The sequence below is a fragment of the Myotis davidii genome, unplaced genomic scaffold (genome assembly GCF_000327345.1).
Source record: "Myotis davidii unplaced genomic scaffold, ASM32734v1 scaffold428, whole genome shotgun sequence".
Lineage (NCBI taxonomy): Eukaryota > Metazoa > Chordata > Mammalia > Chiroptera > Vespertilionidae > Myotis > Myotis davidii.
In genome coordinates this window covers 608,818-618,864 of record NW_006299834.1, presented here as the reverse complement: position 1 = coordinate 618,864, position 10,047 = coordinate 608,818, and the positions used below count along the sequence as shown (strand labels likewise).

The following is a 10,047-nucleotide window of genomic DNA, read 5'->3' as shown; positions in this document are numbered from 1 at the left end:
TTGATTTTTTACAGAGAAGAAGGGAGAGGGATAGAGAGTTAGAAACATCGATGAGAGAGGAACATGGATCAGCTGCCTCCTGCACATCTCCCACTGGGGATGTGCCCGCAACCAAGGCACATGCCCTTGACCGGAATCGAACCCGGGACCCTTCAGTCCGCAGGCTGACGCTCTATCCACTGAGCCACACCGGTTAGGGCCTGCTGACAATTTTATATCAAGAATTTGTAAGAGTGCTACCTGTGTTAGGGCAGTTATTGCTTTTCTCCTGTTTACATGACACACTTTTCGCCAAGCTTATCATTTGTTTATATACAGTTTTCCTGTAGAGAGCCTTTCTGTTTCAATGCAGTCTAATTTATCGATCTTTTTCTTTATGGTTTTCAGGCTTTACTTCACATTTAAAAGTCTAAATGTCAATCTTAAAATGTTTTCACCCACATTATTTACTCTTAAATTTAAATAGTAGATGCATATAGAATGCATTTGGTGTGAAGAGGGGAAGTTTACAGCTTCCCCCCCAAAATGGCTAGAATTATCCCAACAATCATTAGTGAACATTCCACTTCCCGTCCCTCCACACCTCAAATCATAAGCTGAATTCACACGTAAAGATTGCGCTATTATCCAACTGCTGTTTCAAATCACCTTGAACGTCCACTACGGGCCCAGTGCCATACCGTCTGCATTATTCTACCTTCATAAACTTTCCATCTGTGGGCGGATCCGTCCTCCATTATAACTTTCCAAAAGAAAAGGTTCTAATCGCGAGAGCAGGCATTAATAGCGAATCTTCCAATCCAAGAACTAGGAAAGACCTCTTTACTGATGCAAGTTTCCTATATTTTATTCAATAAAGCTGTGTCATGTTGTTTTCATCCTCACCTGAGGATATGTTTTTATTGAATGAGAGAGAGAGAAAGAGAGAGAGAGAGAGAGAGAGAGAGAAACGTGGGTCGGCTGCCTCTGGACCGGGGGTCGAACCCGCGCCCTTGTGGTGCACAGGACAACACTCCTCCTACCAGCTGAGCCACCGGGCCAGGGCAGCTGCATCCTGTTTTTCTATGTCCTAAATATTTCTTAGGAGATTCAGTGTGTGAGTAACACAAAGCAGGCACTTAACCCAGGTCTCAGCACCATCACTGTCATCAATGTGTTAGTGTTAGTAGGAGATGGGGAAGTTGGGTTTTGGGGGGTGGAGACAGGAGCAAAACTAACGTTAGAACTGACATCTGACCTAATGGTATTCCACACGGACCCCCCGACCACTTGGAGAACCTGGCACTGGGAAAACACTCTCACCTGCTGGCAAAAGGCCCTGCCGATTTCATCCAGGGAGCGGTCTTCCCAGTGGCTGTCGGGTGCATCGGAACAGCGGAGGACGCAGTCCCTCGTGGCAGTTTTTGCTTGTTGATTCTCCCCTGAGGCCCCTATTAAAATGGAAGAGGTTTAGATTATTAATATTGTCAGAGGCACGATTAAATATTAAATGTTTCCTTTTCATCATAACCTGACTGGTAGAAATTGAGACTCGAATACACCAAACCATGATAAACTATGTAATAAATGGTATTGAAGTAACTGGATGAATATTAAGAAAAATTAATCTCTTTGCTATCTTATCCTCAGATAAACCTTAGATAGAGCCAAGTGTACAGTGAGTAGAATAATAAACCTGTAATAGAAGAAAATGAAGATGAATATCACATAACACATAGCATTTGTGTGAGAAGTCCTTTCTAAGGAACACTTTCAAGCCAGAAATCACTTAAATAATGACTAGGTCCAACAATATATTTATTTTTATTTGGTAAAAAACAATATACACACACACACAAATAACAATGAAAGAAAATGAGTGGGAAAAACTATTGCTAATATACATGAGAAATACAGGTTAATTTCCATAACATATGAGTAGCTTTTAAAAACCAATAAGATAAATATACTCAATAGAGCAATAGACTAAGGTTATAAACAGGTAATTCACATAAAAAGGACTTAAAAAATCCAACAAATATATGAAAAATAGCTCAAACTCATTGGTAATTTTAATAGTCTAATTAAAATAAGTTTGACCTATGAACCAGGAGGTCGTGGTTCAATTCCTGGTCAGGGCACGTCCCCGGGTTGCGGACTCCATCCCAAATAGGGGGTGTGCAGGAGGCCGCCGATCAATGATTCTCTCATCTTAGATTTTTCTATCTCTTCCTTTCCCATCCTCTCTGAAATCAATAAAAAATATCTTTAAAAAAACACAATTTACCGTTTTCTACTTGTCACGTAGGCAAGGATTAAAGGGAACGATAAAGAAAGAAATCAGTGAGTTCCAGCCTGTGTATAGAAAACCAGTTCCGGAGCACTGCCAAGTGCCTGCTACACACTGTAGCAAAGGAACGAGAGGATCCCCCGGCAAATGCACTGCTGTGAGAGAGGAACACTTGGCACAATGTAGATGCTCATCAACAGAGGGCTGGGTCTATGGATGATGGCTTATCCCGCATGAAACGCTGCACAGATATTAACAACAAAGGTGCCTGTCTAAATTAATGCACGGGGAAAGCTTTCTTTGATATATATTGTTTCATGATTAAAAGAAAAGATGACTAGCATCATTTAATTTTCATTTTAACGCTTATTTTTTGTATTTGCCTATACATCTCCATCCATCCATGCATCTATGCATCCATCTATCCATGCATCCATCTTCCATCCATCCCTTCATCCATCTTCCTTCCATCCATCCATCTTCCATCCATCCATCCCTCTTCCTTCCATCCATCCCTCTTCCTTCCATCCATCCCTCTTCCTTCCATCCATCCCTCTTCCTTCCATCCATCCCTCTTCCTTCCATCCATCCCTCTTCCTTCCATCCATCCCTCTTCCTTCCATCCATCCCTCTTCCTTCCATCCATCCCTCTTCCTTCCATCCATCCCTCTTCCTTCCATCCATCCCTCTTCCTTCCATCCATCCCTCTTCCTTCCATCCATCCCTCTTCCTTCCATCCATCCCTCTTCCTTCCATCCATCCCTCTTCCATCCATCCATCCTCCATCCATCCATCCACTCAGCCATCTTCCATCCATCCATCCATCTTCCATCCACCCATCAATCCATCTTCCACCCATTCATCCATCCATCCATTTTCCATCCACCCACCCATCCACACATCTTCCATCCATCCATCCATCTTCCTTCCATCCATCCATCTTCCACCCATCCATCCATCCATCCACCCATCCATCCAACTATTCATCTTTCATCCATCCATCCATCTTCCACCCATCCAACCATCCATCTTCCATCCATCCATCCATCTTCCATCCAACCATCCATCCATCTTCCACCCATCCATTCATCTTCCACCCATCCATCCATCCATCTATCTTCCACCCACCCATCCACCCATGCATCAGAAACAAAACCTGGGCGGATAATGCACCACAGAGCACACAGTGGTAGGATTCAGGTGGAGGACAACAGGGACTGCTATTTTGTGCTCATGCGTTTTCGGCTTCTTTTTTCTTTTCTTTTTTCTTTCTTTTTTTTGCAACAAGCATGTATCATTTTTATAATAACGATAATGAGTTAAATCTAAAATACAGCCATTTTCTCTCTCAAAGCTGACTGCAGAGAGTCACAGATGGCTTCCCAGATTTGTTTCCTAAAATGTCTGCAAAGAAGCCACGCTCGCATTAAGTGGCTCGTAACCACCAGCTGCAGCTCCCTTCCGGCCTCAAAGAGGCAAGACAGGAAGGGAAAGGAACAGCCGCCCGCGCGCCCCTGGCTACACAATGAAACGCAAGCCGGTCCTTCAGGACGGTCTGGAACGCGGGGCCTTGCCGCTGAGCGTGGGAAACACGGGCTCTCAGGCCACACGCGGCACAGTGTCGTGGAAAGCTGGGAAGCCAGGCCCAGACCAGGCGCAGACCTGACCGCACACTTGCCAGCACTGTGCCCTGTGCCCCCTGCACTCCGGCGACACTGGTGTGCTCTGACACATGGCAGGCCCGGGAGGCACAGGACTGGCACAGACACAAGTGAGGCCTGCCCTCGGGAGCCCATCTTCCAGGCCCTGGACAGCTATAGCTGCTGCAGCAGGCGGGTTACAGAGCCCCCAGGGCCCATCCAGTGCCCTCCACCAGGCGGGTTACAGAGCTCCCTGTGCCCATCCAGTGCCCTCCACTAGGCGGGTTACAGAGCCCCCTGCTCCCCATCCAATGCCCCTCCACCAGGCAGGTTACAGAGCCCCCTGTGCCCATCCAGTGCCCTCCACCAGGCGGGTTACAGAGCCCCCTGCACCCATCCGGTGCCCCTCCACCCGCAGCTACACCGGCCTCGCTCTCCAGTGCAGCTCAGTCATTCCGGCCGCCTCCCACAGGCCCTCAGTCTCCTGCGAAGGATTCTTGCTGGTTTGAAATGGGGTTGAGAGGAAACCCGGAGCGTAAAGGAAATCGCCCCAATGTCATCTCTTCAAGCGCCCAAATAGGCGGCACTTTGGATAAGGAAGGCGGCAGTGGCTTCCTGAGACACAGACTGTGCCCGTCATTGAGGACACCCACACCAGGAGGCTGCCTCAACGGAAGGGTGTGAACTTCAATCGTGGAAGTTATCGGAGAAGTTTAAAGGGGAAGCCAGGCGGGAGGAAGATCTGATTGTGAGATGGTCCCTATGGCTGGGTACAGAGGCCGGCCGGAGAGGCCGCGCTGGAGACGATGACCCGGTCAGCAGGCACAGGGAGAACCGGGCTGGTGCTGCAGGAACAGGAATATGCAGAAGAGTCACCACATACACGTCTCACATTTAAGCAGATCAAAGGAGCCTTTCGTTATGAGACGTGTCATTATTTTATGTATCCCCAGGAAAGCCTGCTGCTAATTATTGTCAAATGAAAAATGAGGTTTCCATGGTGAATCGAAATTGTATTATAAAACTTACCTTTTCAAGAGAAGAAGATAGTAAAAACTAGGAGAAAATTACCAGCAGGACACCGAAGCAAAAAGGAACTTAATACGGGCAGCCAGAAAGCTCTGCTTCCAATTGTTGTAGGTTGGCTCACATTGAACCAACCCTCCAGCAGAAAACAATTCTAACCTCTGGCCAAAACATACACAGCGAGCTATCTGATGGCCCTGGGGAGCAGCTGACGTGACTGGAGCTGCGCGTGGAAATGTGGAGTAACGCTCACCGCGCTGCTTCTTGTTGGCCTTTAGCCCACGAGCGAGCCGCCGCTGCAATCACGCTGAGTGGCTCGAATTTGGGATCACCCCAGGGTCTTGCTGGGTTTTGAACCAGAAAACAGCGTCAATGCCCAGCCCAGCCCCGCATCGGAAAGTCAGGAGGGAAAGCCCACACCGAGAGGCAAAGAGGAGGCTCTGTGAACGTTCCCTGCCAGCCTCTGGCTGACCCCACGACGGCTGCACGGAGCAGATAGCAAGCCCAGCCGAGAGGAGACCGGAGGATCCAGGCATTAGTGAACGCCCTCGGGAAGGCACAGATGAGAGGCTGAATGTAGCCAAGTAAACTGGCTGCTAAAAACAAAATTCTGCAGAGGAACGTAACAGAGTCCCTAGTCTCCACAACACAAAATTTACTACTGGAATATCCAAGACAAATTCCCAAATTCCCAGACATGGGGGGCAGGGGTGGGGGAGGGGGGAGCAGGGACCAGGAAACTGTGATCCATATTCAAGAAAAAAGGTACTCAATAAAGACCAAACTTGAGATGATCTAAATGTTGGAATTAGCAGGTTAAAATTTCAAAGCCATTTACATAAAACCAGTGTTTGAGAATATAAAAGAAAATATACTCACAATGAATGAATACACAGAAAATCTCAGTGGAAAGCTAGAAGCTATGGCAATGTATCGTGTTTTTAGTGTATGTCAAAATATGATATATGACAGATATAACAAAGAACAGGAGAGAAGAATTGGAAAAACACTGTTGCAAAGTCCTTACACTTTATGTGAATTAGTACAGTATTACTTAAAGGTAGATTCTAATTAATTAAAGATGGATAATGGAATAAAAATGCTCAATTTATCCAAATTTCTTGAAATTATGCAAATTCTATAGGAAAAATATCAGGGGGAGAGGGCGGTGGACAGAGAAGAAAGAAGGGGGCATACTCCACAAAGGCAAAGCTCCTATTTTGCTTAAAAATGTAACTCATGGTACAAAATTACAATTTTAGCATCTTAATAAGAACATGAATTAAGTAAAAGAAAACAATAAAATGAGATGAAAAATAATATAACAGACAAAAGAAAACTCCATTTTAGAAGTAACAAAGTAGACACAGCAAGGAACAGAATACACCTTGGAGAGAAGCAAATTACAGGGATGGATAAAAGAGCAAAGGTGATCATTATGAATACAGAGGGGAAAAGGCAGAGAATAAAGTGAACTGAGAGAATTTAATCGATACGGAAGACAAGACAATCCAACATGAGGATAATTTGTGTCACTGAGGTTAAAAATCTGAAAAATGGATCAGAAGCTATCCAAAGCTATAATATTACTGCAAAAAAAAAAACAATCCTCAACATAAAGAAATAATTAAATTTGCAGATTGAAAATAAACTGTTTTGGTACAAAAAGCTTAACACCAAGACAAACCCTAGGCATACAGTCACCTCTGGGATAGCCGTGACAACCAGCTGGAAAGTTAGGCAGACTTGAGGCCAGAAAGCAATGGACGCAAGTCTATGATGTTCTGAAGGGGAAAGTGTGACCCGAACATGACGTGCAGCTGATAGACAGATACATCCCTTTTCCTCAGCTCCATTTAAACTCTATTCGTCTGACACAATCAAGTAAAACAAAAACTTACATGAGATAGCACATGTGTGAGCCCATTTTACAAATGCATTTTTTCTATCTGCCCCTCCTTCGCACAGACTTGCACGGAAAGATGCCAGGATTAACCCCGAGAGTGGGTATCTTTTCATGGTGAGAGGACTGGTTTGATCCTTTCCTTTGTCTTTTTATTCCCCTGCATCTGTGCCTGCCTCGCATGACTGTGGTGAAAATGAAAAAAACACTAGTGCCGTGTGTGGAACAAATGTTCATGAACAGGGTCAACTGTGATGGTTACAAACCGGGCACCTGAACTTCTCTGTGATGTAAACCCTCTCCGGTCAGGCTAGACACCACCTCCCCCCGCACCGAGCTAACCACACAGCCCGCCAGGGCCTGGGGCTGGAAGGCTCATGCCCTCGGTCTCTGGGCTCCGTCACAGCCCCCTGTGAACCCTGGTCCTGCAGAGGCACCTCCTAGCTCGGTCCTCCCTCCTCCCTCCTCCCCCTGTGAACACCACGACATGTTCATTTCTCGGGGGCATATACCGTAAATAGTTTGTTTTCGAGCTGAATAGTTTAACTCTCAACTCCACCACAAACTAGCACCGCAAGTCCAAGTTTTCTCACCTGAAAATGGGATCATAAAACCGCTTCACAAAGATATTGAGAGAAATGAAATTTTACATTAAAGTTTCTAAAGTATCTACACAGAGCACAATAAATACAGGGTGTCCCAAAATGTCCCCACACTCTGAGGAATTATTAATTCCAATGGGTTAAATCTGAAAAGAAAGAAGCACCAATTGAGCTGTCAGCTGTTCAAGTGTGTGTACATTTTTGGGACACCCTGTAGTTGCTTTTGAGTATTACTTCTTCTTCATGTGACTTATTGGAACTCACCTGCCCTATTTAATATTCACACACTATACCTGCCCTATGTTAATGCACACGAACACACACACATTTTTAAAAATATATTTTTTGTTGATTTCAGAGAGGAAGGGAAAGGGATAGAGAGATAGAAACACCAATGATGAGAGAGAGTCATTGCTCGGCTGCCTCCTGCACGCCCCACACCAGGGATCAAGCCTGCAACCTGGGCATGTGCCCTGACCAGGAACTGAACTGTGACCTCCTGGTTCATGGGTGGATGCTCAACCACTGAGCCACACCGGCCAGGCCACACACACACTTCTTAAACACAGTGTGTTACTCGGTGTTGCGCCCAGCGAAGGGCCTCGTACAGGGACCTGCATCGTAACTGGATGTGAGGGACGAAAGGGTCCCTGGAAGATTTCCTTGTCTAGTTAATTCCCAAGCCAGGGGCCTGTAAAAGCAGAGCCTGGAGCCCGCCATAAGCTCTCATGGTTAGAGACCGAGCTGACCTCAGAGCTGTCATGTGAAGCTTGCCAGCGAGGCAGAGCGAAGCAGGAGCTGCCGGAATACCTGCTGTGCGGAACTAAGCTGAGGACAGCGACAAGCCCTCCTGAGTGAGCCGATCACAGGCGGTAAACTCTGAGGCCTCGGGAGCACAGGGCCTCAAGGGGGCATCTCCGCTGGCACCCCTCAAACGCGTGCTCTCAGAGCCAGCCAGCAGGGCACAGCTCTGGGCGCTGCTGACGTGGCTGAGATAAAGGAAGGAAAACTTGCCCGGCCTGCGTTGCTCAGTGTTTAAATGTCCATCTATGAACCAGGAGGTCACGGTTCAATCCCCAGTCAGGGCACATGCCTGGGTTGGGGGCTCGATCTCCAGTGGGGAGCGTGCAGGAGGCGGCCGATCAATGATTCTCTCTCATCATTGATGTTTCTATCTCTCCCCCCTCTCCCTCTATCTCTGAGATCAATAAAATATGTTTTTTAAAAAAGGAACACTTTTCCTTCTCCAGGTTATCAGCCTGCATAAGCCTGGCTGTGCATGACCAACATAAATGACTCAACTGTTTGCCCTTTTATAGTGAGATTCTCCCCACCACTAAGGAATAACATGTTCATTGTCAAAAGCTTTTGAAAATAAGGAAGCAGCCAAAGAAAGCACCGAACAGCGCCCGGAGACAGATCACTTAAGGACTATCTGCATTTTGGAATTTCTTTCCAACACTGTGCTGATATTCCACAGACGTTTTCCATGGTCCCGTGACCTTCGTGGAAAGCATGGCTCACGCGGCACCGCACCGGGCGGGTGCGCTGTGGCTCACTCACCCTTCCTCCTGTTGGACATGCGTGTTACTCTCATGCTGCACGATCCCAGTCTCCTCTGGGGATAACGCACTTTCCGTAAACCATTTCCTCAGGCAGGTCCACAGAGGAGGACCTGCCTGCCCAGGCTACTGAAACCTGAGCCCTATACTTAAAATACATACCTTGGTCTCCCAAGTAATACTTGAGGTTTAAGTTATTGTTTATACTGAGGTTCTTCAAAAAGGCATTATAATCCACTGAGGCATCCGTATTAATGCTGTAGTGTTCTGCAAACCTAAAAGAGAAACACGCCTTAGTGACCAGCAGTTGTGGACAGGCTACAGATGAAGCACGTCTGTCACTAAGGCATCGTCCACACCAGGGGTGGTGTTCACTCTAATGGTGTTTCTAGCTACACTGGAGTTACACGTGCAGCCAGGAAATGTTTCCCTTTATTAACGACACAGGTCCTTGTGAGGAGAGCCCTTCACTCTGTCTATAGGTGGATGTGCATGGAGTCTAATGGGACAGGCGCACGTGGAGGCCCACGGGGCGGGGCACGTGGAGGCCCACGGGGCGGGCACACGTGGAGGCCCATGGGACCAATGGGGCGGGCGCACATGGAGGCCAATGGGGCAGGAGCACGTGGAGGCCAACGGGGCAGGAGCACGTGGAGGCCCACGGGGCGGGCACACGTGGAGGCCCATGGGACCAACGGGACAGGTGCACATGTGGAGGCCAACGGGGCAGGATCGCCTCAGGACCCCCCCTGGGGGAAGGCTCTGCCAGGGACACCTAGGGGGCCATCTTTCTGTGGCAGGAGTTGCGGCCAGGGTGTGTGCTGCCTGGGAGCCACGCCGGCACTCAGAGCAAAGGCAGGCTCTACTTTCCTGTCATAATAGGGGGGAACGGAGCTGGGCCAGAAGATAGTTTCTCTGGTTAAAATGTCAGTAATCAGAGCGCCTAGAGCTGGGTACAGGGAGAACATGCCCATCACCTTGACCAAGCGTGTCCTTTCACCAGAGAAACTGAGGCCAGCAGGACATACTGTTTCAAGCCGTTAAT

At 47.5% G+C, this 10,047-nt stretch overlaps 1 protein-coding gene across 1 annotated transcript in view; it reads right to left on the bottom strand.

The window, feature by feature from the left end:
* The window catches only part of EFCAB6 (EF-hand calcium binding domain 6), a 152,850-nt gene that overhangs the window by 94,184 nt on the left and 48,619 nt on the right, over positions 1 to 10,047 (bottom strand). The window contains exons 8-9 of the mRNA XM_006775993.2: positions 9,165 to 9,277; positions 1,303 to 1,430 (exon numbers count right to left, since the gene is read on the bottom strand). Of these exons, the coding sequence (XP_006776056.2) occupies positions 1,303 to 1,430; positions 9,165 to 9,277 (241 nt within the window). The remainder of the gene's footprint in view (positions 1 to 1,302; positions 1,431 to 9,164; positions 9,278 to 10,047) is intronic.